The 22,642-nt window shown below is 42.6% G+C and overlaps 1 protein-coding gene across 20 annotated transcripts in view; it reads right to left on the reverse strand.

The window, feature by feature from the left end:
* The window catches only part of TNIK (TRAF2 and NCK interacting kinase), a 451,082-nt gene that overhangs the window by 198,378 nt on the left and 230,062 nt on the right, over window positions 1-22,642 (reverse strand). For all 20 annotated transcript variants that reach the window (XM_073626212.1, XM_073626214.1, XM_073626204.1 and 17 more), the window contains exons 10-11: window positions 1,964-2,139; window positions 1,608-1,674 (exon numbers count right to left, since the gene is read on the reverse strand). In XM_073626212.1, the coding sequence (XP_073482313.1) occupies window positions 1,608-1,674; window positions 1,964-2,139 (243 nt within the window). The remainder of the gene's footprint in view (window positions 1-1,607; window positions 1,675-1,963; window positions 2,140-22,642) is intronic.

Here is a 22,642-nt window from a genome sequence, read left to right on the forward strand (position 1 = left end):
TCACCTATACGTCCCTTTGAATTTGCAGCCTATCGGGCGCGTGCGCACTGCCGGCGGTGTGCGCGGGTCCCGCAAACTCGATGTTCGCTGGCGGCTCGCGATTGTGGCGAGGGGAGACAGAACGGGGAGATGTCTATGTAAACAAGGCATTTCCTTGTTATGCCTAGCAACATGACAGGGATCTACTGCTCTCTGTCATCGGGAGCAGTGATCTCTGTCATGTTGTAGTGAGCCCAACCCCCCTACAGTTAGAACACATCCAGGGAACACACTTAACCCCTTGATCTCCCCCTAGTGTTTAACCCCTTCCCTGCCAGCATCATTTACAGAGTAATGAGTGGCTATTTGTAGCTTTGATCGCTGTATAAATGTCAATGGTCCCAAAATAGTGTCAAAAGTGTCCAATCTGTCCGCCATGTCGCAGTCCCGATAAAAATCGCAGATCGCCGCCATTATTAGTAAAAAAAAAAAAAAAAAAAAATGAATAATAAAAAATGCCATAAATCTATCCCCTATTTTATAGAAGCTATAACTTTTGCGCAAACCAATCAATATACACTTATTGCAATTTTTTTTTTACCAAAAATATGTAGAAGAATAAATATCAGTCTAAACTGTGGAAGAAATTTATTTTTCTATATATTTTTGGGGGATTTTTATTATAGCAACAAGTAAAAAATATTGGGTTTTTTTTTCAAAATTGTCGGTCTTTTTGTGTTTATAGGGCAAAAAATAAAAATTGCAGAGGTGATCAAATACCACCAAAAGAAAGCTCTATTTGTGGGGAATAAAAGGATGTTAACTTTGTTTGGGTACAACGTTGCACGACCGCGAAATTGTCAGCTAAAACGACGCAGTGTCGAATCGCAAAAAATGCTCTGGTCAGGAAGGGGGTAAATCCTTCCAGGGCTGAAGTGGTTAAACATTTCATATGTTTTCTATTTTCTATTATGAATACAATATGGGTTTATGAGATCTGCAAATCACTGCATTTTGTATTTATATGTAGATTTTACACAGCGTCCCAACTTTTTTGGAATTGGGCTTGCATAGTTGGTTGATAAATGCAAAAAACCCTGTTAATTTTGTCAGGAATTCAGAGTTGTCCTGTTTCCTTTGCATATTTCCTGTGCTATCTCATAAAACCTGTTTATCCCCCCCTTGTCTTTATCTTGGACTAGAGAATGATTGTCTTTCAGAGATCTGAGAAAGGGATGGTTGAGTAATTTAGCAAAGAACCAACAGGCAGGGCTGGCACCATTATGTTTAAAAAAATGCTGAGTGTTGTCATTGTCGGCCCACAACAGGGCTTAGTGGCTGAGTATTTCGGGCAGATTAACAAGTATTTATTTGGTCTTGCAGTGTCCTTAAAGGGAACAGGGGAAAAAAGGCAAGTGTTGTAGAGATGCATTTCATGTTTTTTTTATTTTGCCTTGAAATAGGCTTTAACGTAAAGCTTGTATTTGTCTTAGCAAAAATGATCATAGTTTTGTATGACATGAAATTAAAGATTAATGTGTATATCATTATTGACGTACACAGGACATATATTTTTTATTTTACATAAGCAACAAGAACCTAACATTTTTTCAGCTTCATCTATTTACCTTGGCTCCCCTGAATCATTTTCTTCTTCCTCTTCTTCACTTCCACTATATTCATACTCTGTTTCATCTGGGAAAAATATAGAAATGTGATTAGGTGCATGCAAAACAACTGCTTATTTATGTCCGAATGAATATATGTGCATGTGTGGGTTGTGATCTAAAAAACATGTGGACTGCAAATTTGAATGAACATAATGAATTAGCACACATTGCTTATAAATAAGTCACTTGACATATGAGTTTCCTTACCATCAATTTCCCAGTTTCATCAGCCAAAATGAAAGCCTGATATTACATTATTGATTACACATGTTAAAACTTAATTCACAACTTGTGGCTTTGATTAATCCTATTACCTTTCTCCCCACGTTTTTTCTTAGTTCGATCAATGTGGTCCTTCAGCTGAATTCGAACCTGTCTTTCATTTGGCTGGTCTCTGATGAACGGATGCTTCATAAGCTGCTCTGTTGTGGGCCTTTGGCTATGGTTCTTCACTAGGCAGCTTTCAATGAATGACTGAAACTTTTTGGACCTAAGTGGAAAACATTTGATCATAATTCAAGCCTTCAAATGCAAACATGAAACATGCAATGCCTTGAGGCATTGTTATCTAATAGTGAGTAATGAATTTGCTAACTACCAAAGAAGTTTGTATTCTTAATCGTACTTTGTGTATTTCATCCAGGTCTGTGCATTAATGCAAGATGAAAAATCCCTGCATTCTCTGTGTGGGAGCTCCATGTAATAAAGACCTGTCACTGCTGCACTCTTAAATTGTGCAGAGTGTCTGGTCTTGTATCCACCCCTCCTCTAGTTTTCTGCAGGCAGCATGTACTGGGTAGACCTAATGGGTCTCTCCCACAGCTCTACTCTCTGCAGACTACGTGCAGCAATGAGATTATGATGCCACTACTTTAACAAGGCAACATCTGAGTTTGCAGAGGCATCTGGTGCACACAAATTAGATTTATATTCTGTACGGCTAATAAGAAATATTTTTTTTTTAAGTTTTTGCGCCAGGGTTTAGCTTTAAAGCTCTAAAATGACTATTACCTTATTGAACCATTGACATGCAATGGTATAGCAAGCAATGTATATTCTTGATTATTACATCATAGAATCTGTAAGCAAATTAGACATCATATAATATTCAGATCTGACTTGGGTCGCACTGACTTGCACGACAATGGAAATAACCTTGCTTCCAAGGTGCCCGTTCACATTAATGCAGCCAGCTGTGATGCAACTTTGGGAAAGGGTCCTGTGCTACTTTGGTGTGATTTGGCCCCAAAGAAAATGCAAACCACATACAAAATGCAAGTTAAATCGTATCAAAGTCACACTACATAATTGCACTGTAAATCGAGTCAAGATCGCATCACAGTAGCCTGAGCCTAACCTAAGAAAAGTCTTGATATTGCCTGTAGCAGACTGATTGTATCACCTTAACCTAGGCAAAATCACCACCTTGGCGCTCAATGTTACTTCGGTGGAAGTCTTCCTAAATTGCAGATTTGCAGAAGACTTCTGCTCAAAATGTGTTACTTTTGTTAAGCTGCAGCAATGTGTCTAACCAAACAGGGCACACCAAATGCCCCCATTGTAGCCAGACACCAGTTAGTAAAAACAAACTTTGTTTCTACTGCAGTTAAAGGACAACATCACTTTTAATAAGGCTGTTGTTTATAAATCCCCCCCACCCCAGGTGTACCCAGCAGTGTTAAATACTCACCTTTGAGCCCTCCGGAGATTTTCACTGTGTGGCCTTGCCTGGTGCTTCACAACCTTTCATTAGGAATGGTGTGGCCCAGGTACCACATTTATTGAACACACTGCTTCCCCCATTTCTATGGAAACTCCTGAGGATAGCTGTGTCCATCATGAATAAAATAGCTTTGAACACCTCCCTGTCCCAGCATGCAATTGAGTAGTGAATGAGCAGCAGCAGGCAGATGAGCTTACACTTCTGCTCTCTTGAATGTTTCCTGTCAGCACATCTGTATGTAGTCTGATTGGTTTCTAGTGCTGACCCACAATTGATGATGCTTATATGTCAGATACTTAAGGCTGCATTCACACCTGAGCGTTTTCAGTTCATAAAACGCTCGTAAAATGCCCGAAAAAAAAAAAACATCCAACATGCAAAATCCCATTCACATCTGAGAGTTTTGTCACCTGAAGCAAAACGCCTGAAAAACGCCCTAAGCTCAAAAAAGAACATGAGCTTCTTTGGGGCAGATTACAGGCGTTTTTCTGCCTTTTACATTGGTGACCTGAACAAAATCACAGCAAAAACGCGTCAAAGTCTCGGTAAAAACGCTGCAAAAATGCGGTTAAAAAGCGCGACTTTGAAGCGCTCAGGTGTGAATGCAGCCTAAAGGATTTGCATTTAGAGCCCTTTCACACTGAGGCTCTTGCAAACTGCCAGGCGATTTTCAATTGCTTTTGAGGCGTTAGCAGTGTGCTTTTTTTGAAGGTCACGTGACGCGAAAGAACCATTTTGAAGAGCTTTTTGGGCACTTTTCAGGTGCTTTTGAGGTCATTTCCATTCATTTCAATGGAGAGGGGTGCTTTTGAGGCGCTTTTTTTTGGCACTCCAAAGATGCTGCTTGCAGAAGTTTTTTTCCCCGCCCCGCCAGCGCACCACTCCAGTGTGAAAACATTCATTGATTTTAATGGAAATATGTTTTCGTGAGCTTTTCAGGTTTTTTTTTGCGCAAAAGCACCTGAAAAGCGCCTCAGTGTGAAAGGGGTCTTAAAAATACATTAAGACCCCTTTTACACTGCGGCGCTTTTGCGCTAAAAAAAAGCACCTGAAAAGCTCACAAAAACCTATTTCCATTATCCACCTCAATACAGAGCACTTACACCCCCTTCCTGCCCAACCTAATTTTCAGTTTTCAGCGCTGTCACATTTTAAATGACAATTGCGCGGTCATACAACACTGTACCCAAACAGAATTTTTATCATTTTGTTCCCACAAATAGAGCTTTCTTTTGGTGGTATTTGATCACCTCTGCGTTTTTTATTTTTTGCTAAACAAATAAAAAAAAATTTTTTAATTTTGAAAAAAAAAAATTGTAAATAAGTAAGTTTTCTCCTTCACTGATGGGCACTGATAAGACGGCACTGACAAGGTGGCACCGATGAAGTGGCACCAATGAGGTGGCACTGACGATGGGCACTGATAGGCACTGGTAGGTGGCACTGATGGGTGGCACTGATATGCAGCACTGATGGGCATTGATAGGCGGCACTGATGGGCACTCATGGGTGGCACTGGTGGGCACTGATAGGCAACACTGATGGGCACTGAAAGGCTGCACTGATGGGTACTCATGAGTGCCACTGATAGGCGGCACTGCTGGGCACTGATAGGCAGCACTGCTGGGCACCGATACGTGGCACTGATGGGCACTGATATGCGGCACTGATAGATGGCATTGTTAGGCATCACTGATGGCACTGGCAGGCATTGGGGATGGGCACTGATTGGCAGCTGCCTGGCATCCCTGGTGGTCTTAGGTGGCATACCTGGTGGTCCTGTCGGCATCCTGGTGGTCCTGGGTGGGCATCCGAGGGGGGGCTGCGCTGATAAACAATCAGCACAGACCCCCCCCTGACAGAGGAGCAGCCAATCAGCTCTCCTCTACTTGCGTCTGTCAGACGCGAGTGAGGAAAAGCTGATCAATGGCTCTTCCTGTTTACATCGGATCAGCCGTGACTCGACGCGGCTGATCACGTGGTAAAGAACCTCCGTCAGAGGTCATATGACGGCCTCCCAGAACGAGAGCTGCACCACCCAGGCCTCATTTGACAGCCCTTCTCCAATGAAATGAATGGGAAGCGCCTAAAAAGCTCTTCAAAAATGCCTGAAAAGCGCCACAAAAGCTCTCAGTGTTTAAGGCTCTTTTCACACTGGGGCGTCAGTGGTAAAGCGCCGCTATTTTTAGCGACACTTTACCGTAGTTTTTGTGTGGGTTTTCGGCCACTAGTGGGTGCTTTTAACCCCCGCTAGTGACCACAAAAGGGTTAAAATGACCCACAAAGCACCGCTGCAGTGGCGCTTAGCCAGCGGTTCGGCGGCGCTGCCCATTCCTTTCAATGGGCAGGAGCAGTTTAGGAGCGATGTATACACAGCTCCTTCACCGCTCCAAAGATGCTGCTTGCAGGAGTTTTTTTTAACGTCCTGCCAGCACATCGCCTCAGTGTGAAAGCCCTCCGGCTATCACACTGAGACTGCAGGGGAGCTGTTTTTCAGGCACTTTACAGGTGCTATTTTTAGCCCAAAAGTGCCTGAAAAACGCCTCAGTGTGAAAGGGGTCTTACTGGCAGTTTTCCAGCGCCTCAGTGTGAAAGCAGCGTAAGGCTGCTTTCACACTGGGGCATCAGCGGTAAAGTGCCGCTATTTTCAGTGGCGCTTTACTGTCGTTTTTGCAGAGGCACTTTTATCCCCTGCTAGCGGCCGAAAAAGGGTTAAAACGACTCGCAAAGCACTGCTGCAATGGCGCTTTGCCAGCAGTTCGGCAGCGCTGCCCATTCATTTCAATGGGCAGGAGTGGTGTATACACCGCTCCTCACGGGCTTTTACACCACTTGGGCTTTCACACTGAGACTGCTGGGGAGCCGTTTTTCAGGCGCTTTACAGGAGCTATTTTTAGCCCAAAAGCGCCTCAGTGTGAAAGGGGTCTAACAGTGATGTTTTAATAGTTTTTTATTTATTTATGCCTTGAGTTTAGCTTAAACATTGTCCCAGGATGTAGTAACATTATACATTTAAGGCTACTTTCAGACTGGGGTGGGGGGGGCGTTAGTGGTAAAGCGCAGCTAGTTTTAGTGGCACTTTACTGCTGTTATAGCGGCGCTTTTAACCCCCGCTAGTTTGGCGCTTTTAACCCCCGCTAGTGGCCGAGGAAAGGGTTAAAAGCTCCTGAAAAGCACCGCTGCCAAAGTGCTTTGCAGGCGATTCGGCAGCACTGCCTATTGATTTCAATGGCAGGGGCGGTTTAGGAGCAATGTATACACCGCTCCCGCGCCACCCCAAAGATGCTGCTTGCAGGACTTTTTTTTCCCGTCCTGTAAGCGAACCGTCCCAGTGTAAAAGTGGGTTTCACACTAGGGTTGCAGAAAAGCAGTTTATAGGATCTTTTCAGGCGCTATTTTTAGCACAAATACGCCTGTAAACGTCCTCAGTGTGAAAGGGGTGTAAACCTGCATGAATTGTAAACTTAATTTTAGATAAATGATCACATAACAATACATATATACAACTGACAGATTAAAACGGTAATCTAAGTTCCTGAATGCATCTATAATGTAAGAATGCATATTGTGGTTGTCCATTTAACCCGTATCAACATGATCCCAATTCAGAAAACTGGAACAGTTAAAGATAGAGGTGCAACTTAATCATGAATAATTTCTGTCTTATCCATTTGTGGAGGGAGATGTAAATTGTGTTGTGTTGCTCTGCAGATTGTTAGGAGCACAGCAGTTAGCCGTTAATGGAATGCTTGGCGCACATCATGTCTGCTGACAGGAAGTATTAGTGACAGGACACCAGAAAATTACCTCACAGTTCAGGTGAAAAGCATTAGTACAGGCTCCCTCTGCAAGCTACATAATAAATGTCACAGATGTACAGCTATTTCATTGTTCTACTGTTCTTTTTTTAGGGTAAAAAGAAACAACTCACACAATAAGCACAGAGGCAGCAAATTACATTAAATGCATAAAAAAAAGATAAACGTTATTCTATTAATGGTGTGATTCAGCTGATGAATCACAAGAATTTCTCTTTCTTCTTCCATTCTTCATTATCCAGTTGATGCAAAATGACAGTTTAAAGCCAAAGTTTAGCCAAAAAAAACAAACAATCCCTACAGTTTTAGTCACGTCACTTACCTGTAATAAAGTTTGTCCCGTGTCGCGCAGGCAGCTGGATCCTGGAGAAATCTTAATGCTGGGATGCCCCATTCTCTAAACTTCAGGTGCTGTTATAGTTAACAGCTCGAGTCTTTGGGCAGAACAGCAGTACAAATGGTCCCATGGGAACACACTGCCTCATTCCTCCACCTCTATTAAGAAATGTTCTAATATTTAACGATTGCAGAATCAAAATTTCAGACACAGGAAGAGGACAGACATCCCTGCAGTTAAGATTTCTCCTGAATCCAAATGCCTATACAACATGGGACATACAGTGGGGCAAAAAAGTATTTAGTCAGCCACCAATTGTGCAAGTTCTCCCACTTAAAAAGATCAGAGAGGCCTGTAATTGTCATCATAGGTATACCTCAACTATGAGAGACAAAATGTGGAAACAAATCCAGACAATCACATTGTCTGATTTTTGAAAGAATTTATTTGCAAATTATGGTGGAAAATAAGTATTTGGTCAATATCAAAAGTTCATCTCAATACTTAGTTACACATCCTTTGTTGGCAATGACAGAGGTCAAACGTTTTCTGTAAGCCTTCACAAGGTTGTCACACACTGTTGCTGGTATGTTGGCCCATTCCTCCATGCAGATCTCCTCTAGAGCAGTGATGTTTTGGGGCTGTCACTGGGCAACACAGACTTTCAACTCCCTCCAAAGGTTTTCTATGGGGTTGAGATCTGGAGACTGGCTAGGCCACTCCAGGACCTCGAAATGCTTCTTACGAAGCCACTCCTTCGTTGCACGGGGTGTGTGTTTGGGATCATTGTCATGCTGAAAGACCCAGCCACGTTTCATCTTCAATGCCCTTGTTGATGGGAGGAGGTTTGCACTAAAAATCTCAAGATACATGGCCCCATTCATTCTTTCATGTACACGGATCAGTCGTCCTGTTCCCTTTGCAGAGAAACAGCCCCAAAGCATGATGTTGCCACCCCCATGCTTTACAGTAGGATGGTGTTCTTTGGGTGCAACTCATTGCATTCTCTCTCCTCCAAACACGACGAGTTGTGTTTCTACTAAACAGTTCTACTTTGGTTTCATCTGACCATATGACATTCTCCCAATCCTCTTCTGGATCATCCAAATGCTCTCTAGCAAACCTCAGACGGGCCCGGACGTGTACTGGCTTAAACAGGGGGACTCGTCTGGCACTGCAGGATCTTAATCCCTGGCGGCGTAGTGTATTACTGATGGTAGCCTTTGTTACGTTGGTCCCAGCTCTCTGCAGGTCATTCACTAGGTCCCCCTGTGTGGTTCTGGGATTTTTGCTCACCGTTCTTGTGATCATTTTGACCCCACGGGGTGAGATCTTGCGTGGAGCCCCAGATCGAGGGAGATTATCGGTGGTCTTGTATGTCTTCCATTTTCTAATTATTGGAGTGTGACTGTTTGAGGTTGTGGTGTCTTTTATACTGATAACAAGTTCAAATAGGTGCCATTAATACAGGTAATGAGTGGAGGACAGAGGAGCCTCTTAAAGAAGAAGATACAGGTCTGTGAGCCAGAAATCTTGCTTGTTTGTAGGTGACCAAATACTTATTTTCCACCATAATTTGCAAATAAATTCTTTCAAAAATCAGACAATGTGATTGTCTGGATTTGTTTCCACATTTTGTCTCTCATAGTTGAGGTATACCTATGATGACAATTACAGGCCTCTCTCATCTTTTTAAGTTGGAGAACTTGCACAATTGGTGGCCGACTAAATACTTTTTTGCCCCACTGTACTACTTATAGGTTAGTGATGTGACTAAAGCTACAGGATTTTCTTTTTGTAGCTAAACTTCAGGGTTTAAAAGGGGTAAATGTGGACAAGGATCATGTAACCACCAAAATACAGTGATTTGGTTCTGCCAAAGTACCTATTTTTCACCAATCTGACAGGCCACAAGAAGGCTGCACAGCTAAGGTCTCACTGCATCAGGGACAGGAGGGTGGAGTTAAAACCATAAGTTTACAATACAGTAAAGCCTTGGATTGCGAGCATAATTTTTTCCGGAAACATGCTTGTAATCTAAAGCACTCGTATATCAAAGCAAATTTTCTCATAAGAAACAATGGAAACTCAGATGATTCCTTCCACAATCATTTATTCAGAAGTCCTTAAGTTTATAGTCCATATAAAAAGATTATAGCAATGCGATAGGTTGTGTAACCATAAAATGTCCATCCACAAATGGCAGCCTCCACAAGGGGATTAGAAGTAAAATCCAGCAGGAGCTACAGAATATAAAAGGGAAGAGAGGCTCCTCTAAGTGTAGCAATGTTGTTACATTTAATGAAGGTACAACATTTAGCAGCTCACATGGTTGACATTTATATTTTTTTTGATAATAGAGCAAAAAATAAAAAACACAGAGGTGATCAAATACCACCAAAAGAAAGCTCTTTTTGTGAGAAAAATCGATATTGTTTGGGTACAACGTCGCACGGCCGTGCAATTGTCAGTTAAAACGACGCAGTGCCGTATAACAAAACATGGCCTGGTCATCAAGGGGGTAAGGGCTTAAGTGGTTAAAAGAGGCATATATAAGTATGCAGGCATCTGGGGTAAAGCTGTCCACATAGACCATCCTCCACACCGCCGGCTCTCACCGCTGTCAGTCTGCAATTGTGATCGAGAAAACTACCCTGCAGAAGAGCAATCTGAAAGCAGGGCTTGAAGCACTTGTTGAGCGCAGCGTGGAAGGGATTACGTTGATGGCGGTGCGGAGGATGGTCTAAGCCTGCATACTTAGATGTGCCTGTTTTAATCATCAACCATGTGAGTTGCTAAATGTTGTACCTTCATTAAATGTAGCCATATTGCTACACTTAGAGGCACCTCTCTTCTCTTTTATACACAGTTGTGACATGACGCTACTTGTATATCAAGACCTTGCTTGTTTATCAAGTCAAAATTTATAAAAAAAATGTTGCTTGTCTTGCAAAACACTCTCAAACCAAGTTACTCTCAATCCAAGATTTTACTGTACTAGTTTGGAGACTAAGCTGTCTTGAGCCATACTTAACATTTTGAAAGATATTTCATTGTGAGACTAAACCCATTAAGACAGAAAAACAGTCATTTACTGGTTGCATGACCTAACCCTAACTGGTGTCTCTGTAGAATTTTGGTGTGTTGGACTCATATCGAAAAACTCCTTGGTCTTTGTGAAGCAGTTTGTTTAGATAATTTAAATTTTTCTAACAAAATTTTGGGCCCCCCAGAGACGTGTGCATCTATAATGATATGATGTGACATTTTAATTGCACATGTGTGAACTCCATTGAACTAATCATCAGACATTTTCACATTAAAAGTTCAAATATTTAATTCAGGCAATCAGGCCTTCATTTTTTTATCTGGGAAAATGGTGTTGATTACTATTTTGACATTATAGACTTTTGTTGTGTAGATCATTGACATAAATACCTCCACCAGGATGTAACACTAAGAAACAAAAAAATGTCCAGGAAGGTGGGGGTGAATGCAAAGAACTCTATACCTAAAATCCCAGATTAAACCATGCTCCTGCTGTTACCAATCAGTAGGGCTGGGGAAAAAATCGATTTAAATCTTGAATCGAGTTGAGAGGTCAAATCGATTCAAAATTTAAGCAAATCTATTTTTTCAGATTTTTTTTTTTCACCGCGCCGGTCCTGAGGAGCTGTGGACAGGAGTTTTTAGGCGAGGCCGCGGCTTCGGCCTAGTCCACAAGGCCAGACACTGTGTTTTACTACATTGAAGACATCATGATCTCTGGGACGAAAGAAGATGTAACTATAGCATTGCACCTGCTGATACAGCACATGGAGAACAGAGGGTGGGCTATCAAAGACACAGTCCAAGGACCTGCCACAGAGGTGAAATTTCTGGGAATGATGTGGACTGGGCCGCAGAGGAAAATTCCAGAGACAGTTGTGAAAACTATCCAGGCGCTGTCGCCCTCTACTACCAAAAAGCAAGCACAGAAGTTCATTGAAGCTGTGGGATTCTGGAGATCATTCATCCCACATTTTGGACTGATTCTGAGGCCTATATACAATGTCACCAGGAAAAGGATCGAGTTCTCATGGGGTTCAGAGCAGTGGACCGCATTTATTGCTGCTAAAGAAGCCATTTTGCAGCATCAGAGATTAGGACCTGCGAGACAAGGAGTACCATTTCAGCTGGATGTACTGGAGCAGGATGGTACCATATCTTGGAGTCTGTGGCAGCTAAATGAAAAGAAAGAACAGAGCAATACCCATTGGATTTTGGTTTAAACAACTGACAGGGGCACAGTAGAGATACACGCCCCTAGAGAAGTACCTGTTTGGGGCCTACATAGCACTTCAACATGTAGAAACCATTACAGGAAAGGACACATTCACCATCCATACTGCATTGACAATAGCAGGATGGGTGAGAGATAATAGACTGACCACTAGGGCAGCTGTAGCCCAGAACCAGACACTGAAGAAATGGAAGTGGTACCTTCAAGAAAGAGGGGATATTGCAGCAGGGGATGTCAGAGACATTTAAAAACAGTTGGCAGGGCTTGTTACTTTCACCAGCACCCAGCCAGAAGAAATTCCTGTGCCGCAGTCACCCCCCATTAAAGAGGCTCCAAACTTTGAGTCTCTGTCAGAAGACATGAGAGTCAGCATGGTTATCTGATGGTTCCGCCATAGTTACCTCGTCTGGGCACCAATGCACAGCAGCATGCTACAACCCAAGTACAGACACAGTCCTGCAGGAGACTGGAATTGCAGGGTCCAGTCAGTATGCACTGTTGAAAGCTGTAGTGATGACTCTTTAGGAGGATCCTTCTTCCCATGTCACCATCTACACTGACAGCTGGGAGGTCATTAAAAGACTGACAACTTGGATGCCCACGTGGAAGTCCAATGAATGGATAATTCATAGAAAGGTGGTGTGGGGTGGCAAGGAAGTCTGGGATTACATCTGGAAGGAAGCTCACTCCCGCACCATAAAAGTGGGGCATGTTGACGCACATGTGCCTCTAGTTCCAGACTTTGAGAACTAAAACAGTTGTAGATGAAATTGCCAAAGTGAATGCAGTTGTGCTAATAGATCCTGTCTTTATGAACTTGGCCAACTGGGTCCACAACCAATCTGGACATTTGGGGCAGAAAGCAACATATGAATGGGCACAGCAGAGAGGATTGCCTATATCCATGGACATGATAAAAACTGTAATAGTGTACAGTGTGTGGAGAAGAGCGACAATTGGCATTGCAAAAGTACTCCACTGGGTTGATTAAGAGGGGAGAGAGGCCTGCAGAAATCTGGCAGATTGACTTCATCATTCCCCCGCCCCGGGGAAACAATGGACTGAGATATTGTTGTACTGCAGTGGACACCTATTCAGGAATTTTGCTTGTTCATCCTTGCAAACATGCAGATCAAGCCACAATGCTTCAACTGCTCCAGAAACTTCTCGTTGTCCCAAACAAGTCCAAAGTGATAACGACTCACACTTCACTGGATCAACAGTACAGCAGTGGGCCAAAGATTCTGAAGTGTACTGGTTGTGCTACATCCTATACCATCCACGGGCAGCTGGTTTGATTGAAAGATACAATGGGCTATTGAAGGACCAGATACGCAAGTTACACCCACACATACACTAAGGGGGTGGTATCGGGTCCTCACACAGGCAGTCATGTTGTTAAATTCTAGGCCAATAGCCAAAAGCACACCATATTAGAGGATGGTAGGGGCTGAGGCACAGATTCCACAGCTGGAGTGCAGAGTTCAGTATTTACATAAGGTTCCTGAAAGAAAGGGGCTTAACAGGTACCATTCTACTGCTTCCCATGATATAGAAAATAAGAGTGGCGTATCTGAAGTTGAAGCCTATTTAGGAATGAGAGGGAATCTGGCAGGAAGGTTTGAAGTTACATTTTGCATTGGCAGATGAGCTTCAGGATAGTGGCTAGGACTCCGACTGGTTAGTGGATACTTCTCAGCAAGAGTGGAAAGTGAGGCTGTATAACATCAAACCTTCAAAAATAAACAGCAGTGATCTTCTGGGAAATATCAGTATATTTCCTCTCCTCCCTATTGATGTTCTTTGGGAGGGTCAGAAGTAGATACAGGTAGGTGGCAAAGTGTTGGTCAGATATCCAGGCAAGAAGCCAGTTAGAGGAGAGATTGTAGCTGAAGGGCTGGGATCTACTGTTTATGTATTATTAGAAGGAACAGATAATCCGCTTTGTTTTCCACTCCACAGGCTGTCTCCGATGTGATCAATAGGAAGACCAGAGAAAAGTGATTTCATGATGGACAGAATAATGTAGGACCACAAGAGCTGTAAAGAGCAAGGCCTTTGATGTATTACAAGCCTGAACTTGTTTCTAAAGAACTTTAGAATGGACTTTCTAATGAACTTTTAGCCAAAGACTAAAACACCTTCTCAGTGGCAGAGAGATGGGAGGGGATTGCATTCAAGGCAAATTAATGTTTAGTATGAGTTTTCTTAGTAATAAAGTGGTTTTCTAAAAAAAAAAAAAAAAAAATCAAGGGCAGAATGTGTTGTGTTTGTTAAACAATATGATTTTTTTAATATTAATCAGACATAACATTACATGGGATAGTCAGTTTAGTAATTTGTCATAGAAACAGAAATCAGATTACTGTTGAGTTTGTTTGAGGATGCTCCTCAAACAAATGCTGTTGGATACAATGAGGACGTTTATATTCAGATGACAGTTTGAGCAGTCTATTGTCTCTATAGCTACAGTAAACAGGTAATATATAAAAGTATGGCATCTATGATGGCACAGTGCCATCTTGAGGTAGAATTTGAGAGTGCATCTCTAATTGAAAGCTACAGAAATGTCTTTCTTTTAGTTGGTTGTTAAGGTAAACGAGTTTGTAACCATTGTCAACAAAAGCCCAAATAAAGGCAGGAACAAAGACTGATGGTAGGGGAGGCTCCATTATGCATTTTCACCAAAAGACTCATCTGTAACCAGCCAAGAAGAAGGTACCTGATCTCCAAAAGAAGAAGCCCGAGTCCGAGTTGTCAATGGAAATTATGAACCAACAGCAACTGGAGTTAAGCAACTTTTAAGTGTACTTTTACTGTGTATAGACCATAGGCTATTAATTTGCTATAGATATCTGTCAGTCTTGTACTGTATTCCTAATATTGTAATAGTTTTGTATGTACAGCATTTTTGTATAGTAAAAGCTAATTTATACACTGCAAAGGTCTCAGCTTCCTTGCATATACCGCAAAGTAACCTTGGTAGATAGACACAAGCAAAACACCAAAGCAGACAAGAGACTGATTTCTAAATAGCCCTGTAAAAAAATTGGAGTGAAAAAGGAACTTATATATATAGCAGCAGGATCCCATGCTTGGTTTAAGAGAGAAACTGAATCATAGCCAACTGCTCTTTTCCAGTTTCCTTTATTTATAGATTGCCTAAATCCAACACAGTTATCAAAACCATAAGGGTACAAATATACTGGGAAATTCAAGTAAAAAAAATAACAAGGGTTTAATATTTAAAAACTGAAATCAGCAATGCTAGTTGCAGCTTTGCCACACTCTGCAGTGTGGGGAGTTGTGCTGCTTTAAAATACAGACATACTGCACACACAGTGCATGCCACCACACATATATGGAGTCAACAGTGCAAATAGAAAACAATTATTTTCTGTGTGTCCCTTCAATTGAATGGGTCATGTTCAGCGACAGTACCACCTGCCAAAATTGACATGCAGTTTAACTTTAGCTGCAGCTGCAAAGCAAAGACTTGTAGCTAAAGCATGTGTAGAGTCCTAAGCGTCTGCATACTTTTTTTTTTAAGGATCTATTTATTGAATTTCCAGTTGCATACATGAAAAACACAATCCAACAAAAAAAATGAAAATAAAATTCCAATAATCCAAAAAACAACCTTGCAGGTTGGCTATACATAAATTTATGTACAAATGCATGGATCACAAAATACATGTCACTTCAGTACAAGGTCTCACAAGAGATAGACAGAAAATCAAAGTTTAATAACCTGGATCCAAGGATGCTAATGTATGAGGACTAGAAAGCCATCTGCCCCACAGTTTATCAAATATTTTTGGTTTGTAGTTCAAATGTAAGCCTATACAGTGGTAGGGAATCATTAATGAGCTTAGGTAGGTAGAACTGACCCCTTCCAAGGACAATGAAATCACTTTTTTAGCAAAAAAAAAAAATGCGTTACAATCGTTTTACATATTTAGAAAGAAACAACTGCCCAAAGATGCCCAAAAGGCAATTTTTAAAATGAAACACATGGGGAAGGCCTAACGTGGTGGAGATAAAGAAGCCTACTTCACCCCAAAATCATTAAACCACCAGACAGGACCAGAAACAGTATAGGGTCTCAGAAACGTGACCACAACCCCTAAAACATCCTGCTTTAGAGCACAGACCCATCTTAAAGTGATTGTAAATGATCACCTTGTAAAACAACCCATTCAGTTTAAAATCGAAATTAAAGGCAAAACATTTTTGTATAGATATTAAAAAACAAAACAAAAAAAAAACATTAAATACCTTTTTTTTTTTAAATGATCAGTTCTGTTCTCAGTTGCATAAGAGCTGGGGGGAGGAGAAGCAGCAGTTTGCCAGTGAATGGCTGGGCAGTGGGGGTGTGTCAGGACAAGTCTGATCATTGGGGAGAGCAGGCTGAGTTCCCAGCATAGCTAGAGAACTGACCACGGTGAGCTCTTCTGTTTTGTGTGGTCAGTTTTTAAAAGGAAAGCAGTACAAAGAAAACAGGATACTTTCTCATACAAACACATGGTACAGCAGGCACATATCAGGAATATGAAATGTTGGGGTAACAAACGCTTTAAATAGCCTAGAAATTTTAAGCTGAATAATTTTTACATAGTTACATAGTTGGTAAGGTTGAAGAAAGACACAAGTCCATCAAGTCCAACCTGTGTGTGTGCGCTTTTATGTCAGTATTACATTGTATATCCCTGTATGTTGTGGTCATTTAGGTGCCTATCTAATAGTTTTTTTTTAACCACTTAAGGACCGCCTAACGCCGATTTACGTCGGCAAGGCGGCACGGGCAGGCAAAATCACGTACATGTACGTGATTTGCCTCTCGCGGGTGGGGGGTCCGATCGGACCCCCCCCCGGTGCCCGAAGCGGTCCCGTTCTGTTCCCCGGCGATCCGAGATGAGGGGGAGGCCATCCGTTCGTGGCCCCCCCCTCGCGATCGCCGCCGGCCAATGGGAACACTCCTTTGCTGCTGTATGCTAAACAGCAGCAAAGGAAATGATGTCATCTCCCCTCGGCTCGGTATTTTCCGTTCCAGCGCCGAGGGGAGAAGACATCAATGTGAGTGCACAACACACACACACACAGTAGAACATGCCAGGCATACAAAACACCCCGATCCCCCCCCCGATCGCCCCCCGATCCCCCCCCAATCACCCCCCCCCCCCTGTCACAAACTGACACCAGCAGGTTTTTTTTTTTTTTTTTTTTTTTTTTTTCTGATTACTGCATAGTGTCAGTTTGTGACAGTTACAGTGTTGGGACAGTGAGTATCACCCCCCTTTAGGTCTAGGGTACCCCCCTAACCCCCCCTAATAAAGTTTTAACCCCTTGATCACCCCCTGTCACCAGTGTTGCTAAGCGATCATTTTTCTGATCGCTGTATTAGTGTCGCTGGTGACGCTAGTTAGTGAGGTAAATATTTAGGTTCGCCGTCAGCGTTTTATAGTGACAGGGACCCCCATATACTACCTAATAAATGTTTTAACCCCTTGATTGCCCCCTAGTTAACCCTTTCACCACTGATCACCGTATAACCGTTACGGGTGACGCAGGTTAGTTCGTTTATTTTTTATAGTGTCAGGGCACCCGCCGTTTATTACCTAATAAAGGTTTAGCCCCCTGATCGCCCGGCGGTGATATGCGTCGCCCCAGGCAGCGTCAGATTAGCGCCAGTACCGCTAACACCCACGCACGCAGCATGCGCCTCCCTTAGTGGTATAGTATCTGATCGGATCAATATCTGATCTGATCAGATCTATACTAGCGTCCCCAGCAGTTTAGGGTTCCCAAAAACACAGTGTTAGCGGGATCAGCCCAGATACCCGCTAGCACCTGCGTTTTGCCCCTCCGCCCAGCCCACCCAAGTGCAGTATCGATCGATCACTGTCACTTACAAAACACTAAACGCATAACTGCAGCGTTCACAGAGTCAGGCCTGATCCCTGCGATCGCTAACAGTTTTTTTGGTAGCATTTTGGTGAACTGGCAAGCAAGCACCAGGCAGCGTCAGGTTAGCGCCAGTACCGCTAACACCCACGCACGCACCGTACACCTCCCTTAGTGGTATAGTATCTGATCGGATCAATATCTGATCCGATCAGATCTATACTAGCGTCCCCAGTAGTTTAGGGTTCCCAAAAACGCAGTGTTAGCGGGATCAGCCCAGATACCTGCTAGCACCTGCGTTGTGCCCCTCCGCCCGGCCCAGCCCATCCCACCCAAGTGCAGTATCGATCGATCACTGACACTTACAAGGCACTAAACGCATAACTGCAGCGTTCGCAGAGTCAGGCCTGATCCCTGCGATCGCTAACAGTTTTTTTGGTAGCATTTTGGTGAACTAGCAAGCACCGGCCCCAGGCAGCGTCAGGTTAGCGCCAGTACCACTAACACCCACGCACGCAGCATACGCCTCCTTTAGTGGTATAGTATCTGAACGGATCAATATCTGATCCGATCAGATCAGATCTATACTAGCGTCCCCAGCAGTTTAGGGTTCCCAAAAACGCAGTGTTAGCGGGATCAACCCAGATACCTGCTAGCACCTGCGTTTTGCCCCTCCGCCCGGCCCAGTCCAGCCCACCCAAGTGCAGTATCGATCGATCACTGTCACTTACAAAACACTAAACGCATAACTGCAGCGTTTGCAGAGTCAGGCCTGATCCCTGCGATCGCTAACAGTTTTTTTGGAAGCTTTTTATTGAACTGGCAAGCACCAGCGGCCTAGTACACCCCGGTCGTAGTCAAACCAGCACTGCAGTAACACTTGGTGACGTGGCGAGTCCCATAAGTGCAGTTCAAGCTGGTGAGGTGACAAGCACAAGTAGTGTCCCGCTGCCACCAAGAAGACAAACACAGGCCCGTCGTGCCCATAGTGCCCTTCCTGCTGCATTCGCCAATCCTAATTGGGAACCCACCACTTCTGCAGCGCCCGTACTTCCCCCATTCACATCCCCCAACGAAATGCAGTCGGCTGCATGAGAGGCATTTTTATGTGCTCCCGAGTACCCCTACCCAACGAACCCCCCCCAAAAAGATGTTGTGTCTGCAGCAAACGCGGATATAGGCGTGACACCCACTATTATTGTCCCTTCTGTCCTGACAATCCTGGTCTTTGCATTGGTGAATGTTTTGAACGCTACCATACACTAGTTGAGTATTAGCGTAGGGTACAGCATTGCACAGACTAGGCACACTTTCACAGGGTCTCCCAAGATGCCATCGCATTTTGAGAGACCCGAACCTGGAACCGGTTACAGTTATAAAAGTTAGTTACAAAAAAAGTGTAAAAAAAAAAAAAATATATATAAAATAAAAAAAAATAGTTGTCGTTTTATTGTTCTCTCTCTCTATTCTCTCTCTCTATTGTTCTGCTCTTTTTTTACTGTATTCTATTCTGCAGTGTTTTATTGTTATTGTTATTGTTATTGTTATTATGTTTTATCATGTTTGTTTTTCAGGTATGTAATTATTTATACTTTATTGTTTACTGTGCTTTATTGTTAACCATTTTTTTGTCTTCAGGTACGCCATTCACAACTTTGAGTGGTTATACCAGAATGATGCCTGCAGGTTTAGGTATCATCTTGGTATCATTCTTTTCAGCCAGCGGTCGGCTTTCATGTAAAAGCAATCCTAGCGGCTAATTAGCCTCTAGACTGCCTTTACAACCCGTGGGAGGGAATGCCCCCCCCCCCCCCACCGTCTTCCGTGTTTTTCTCTGGCTCTCCTGTCTCAACAGGGAACCTGAGAATGCAGCCGGTGATTCAGCCAGCTGACCATAGAGCTGATCAGAGACAAGAGTGGCTCCAAACACCTCTATGGCCTAAGAAACCGGAAGCTACGAGCATTTTATGACTTAGATTTCGCCGGATGTAAATAGCGCCATTGGGAAATTGGGGAAGCATTTTATCACACCGATCTTGGTGTGGTCAGATGCTTTGAGGGCAGAGGAGAGATCTAGGGTCTAATAGACCCCAATTTTTTCAAAAAAGAGTACCTGTCACTACCTATTGCTATCATAGGGGATATTTACATTCCCCGAGATAACAATAAAAATGATTTAAAAAAAAAAAAAATGAAAGGAACAGTTTAAAAATAAGATAAAAAAGCAAAAAAATAATAAAGAAAAAAAAAAAAAAAAAAAAAAGCACCCCTGTCGCCCCCTGCTCTTGCGCTAAGGCGAACGCAAGCGGCGGTCTGTCGTCAAACGTAAACAGCAATTGCACCATGCATGTGAGGTATCGCCGCGAAGGTCAGATCGAGGGCAGTAATTTTTGCAGTAGACCTCCTCTGTAGATCTAAAGTGGTAACCTGTAAAGGCTTTTAAAGGCTTTTAAAAATGTATTTATTTTGTTGCCACTGCACGTTTGTGCGCAATTGTAAAGCATGTCATGTTTGGTATCCATGTACTCGGTCTAAGATCATCTTTTTTATTTCATCAAACATTTGGGCAATATAGTGTGTTTTAGTGCATTAAAATTTAAAAAAGTGTGTTTTTTCCCCAAAAAATGCGTTTGAAAAATCGCTGCGCAAATACTGTGTGAAAAAAAAAAATGAAACACCCACCATTTTAATCTGTAGGGCATTTGCTTTAAAAAAATATATAATGTTTGGGGGTTCAAAGTAATTTTCTTGCAAAAAAAAAAAAACTTTTTCATGTAAAAAATAAGTGTCAGAAAGGGCTTTGTCTTCAAGTGGTTAGAAGAGTGGGTGATGTGTGACATAAGCTTCTAAATGTTGTGCATAAAATGCCAGGACAGTTCAAAACCCCCCCAAATGACCCCATTTTGGAAAGTAGACACCCCAAGCTATTTGCTGAGAGGCATGTCGAGTCCATGGAATATTTTATATTGCGACACAAGTTGCGGGAAAGAGACAAATTTTTTTTTTTTTTTTTTTTTTTTTGCACAAAGTTGTCACTAAATGATATATTGCTCAAACATGCCATGGGAATATGTGAAATTACACCCCAAAATACATTCTGCTGCTTCTCCTGAGTACGGGGATACCATATGTGTGAGACTTTTTGGGAGCCTAGCCGTGTACGGGACCCCGAAAACCAAGCACCGCCTTCAGGCTTTCTAAGGGGCGTGAATTTTTGATTTCACTCTTCACTGCCTATCACAGTTTCGGAGGCCATGGAATGCCCAGGTGGCACAAAACCCCCCCAAATGACCCCATTTTGGAAAGTAGACACCCCAAGCTATTTGCTGAGAGGTATAGTGAGTATTTTGCAGACCTCACTTTTTGTCACAAAGTTTTGAAATTTGAAAAAAGAAAAAAAAAAAAAGTTTTTTCTTGTCTTTCTTCATTTTCAAAAACAAATGAGAGCTGCAAAATACTCACCATGCCTCTCAGCAAATAGCTTGGGGTGTCTACTTTCCAAAATGGGGTCATTTGGGGGGGGTTTGTGCCACCTGGGCATTCCATGGCCTCCGAAACGGTGTTAGGCAGTGAAGAGTAAAATCAAAAATTCACGCCCTTAAAAACGCTGAAGGCGGTGATTGGTTTTCGGGGCCCCGTACGCGGCTAGGCTCCCAAAAAGTCCCACACATGTGGTATCCCCATACTCAGGAGAAGCAGCTAAATGTATTTTGGGGTGCAATTCCACATAGGCCCATGGCCTGTGTGAGCAATATATCATTTAGTGACAACTTTGTGCAAAAAAAAAAAAAAAAAAAAAAAAAGTGTCACTTTCCCGCAACTTGTGTCAAAATATAAAATATTCCATGGACTCAATATGCCTCTCAGCAAATAGCTTGGGGTGTCTACTTTCCAAAATGGGGTCATTTGGGGGGGGGTTGTGCCACCTGGGCATTCCATGGCCTCCGAAACTGTGATAGGCAGTGAAGAGTGAAATCAAAAAGTTACACCCTTAGAAATCCTGAAGGCGGTGATTGGTTTTCGGGGTCCCATACGCGGCTAGGCTCCCAAAAAGTCCCACACATGTGGTATCCCCGTACTCAGGAGAAGTAGCTGAATATATTTTGGGGTGCAATTCCACATATGCCCATGGCCTGTGTGAGCAATATATCATTTAGTGACAACTTTTTGTAAATATTTTTTTTTTTTTTTTTTTTTGTCATTATTCAATCACTTGGGACAAAAAAAATAAATATTCAATGGGTTCAACATGCCTATCAGCAATTTCCTTGGGGTGTCTACTTTCCAAAATGGGGTCATTTGGGGGGGTTTTGTACTGCCCTGCCATTTTAGCACCTCAAGAAATGACATAGGCAGTCATAAACTAAAAGCTGTGTAAATTCCAGAAAATGTACCCTAGTTTGTAGACGCTATAACTTTTGCGCAAACCAATAAATATACGCTTATTGACATTTTTTTTACCAAAGACATGTGGCCGAATACATTTTGGCCTAAATGTATGACTAAAATTGAGTTTATTGGATTTTTTTTATAACAAAAAGTAGAAAATATCATTTTTTTTCAAAATTTTCGGTCTTTTTCCGTTTATAGCGCAAAAAATAAAAACTGCAGAAGTGATCAAATACCATCAAAAGAAAGCTCTATTTGTGGGAAGAAAAGGACGCAAATTTCGTTTGGGTACAGCATTGCATAACCGCGCAATTAGCAGTTAAAGCGACGCAGTGCCAAATTGGAAAAAGACCTCTGGTCCTTAGGCAGCATAATGGTCCGGGGCTCAAGTGGTTAATTATCTATGCTCCCTGCTGAAACCACAGCTTGTGGAAGAGAGTTCCACATTCTTACTGCTCTTATCGCTTTTCCTTTAATTTTAGTGAATGGCCGCGAGTCTTTTTAAATGCCTTTTCGCGGAAAAGTTTTATCCCTATTGTG

Source organism: Aquarana catesbeiana, linkage group LG04 (assembly GCF_042186555.1).
Source record: "Aquarana catesbeiana isolate 2022-GZ linkage group LG04, ASM4218655v1, whole genome shotgun sequence".
NCBI classification, from domain to species: Eukaryota; Metazoa; Chordata; class Amphibia; order Anura; family Ranidae; genus Aquarana; species Aquarana catesbeiana.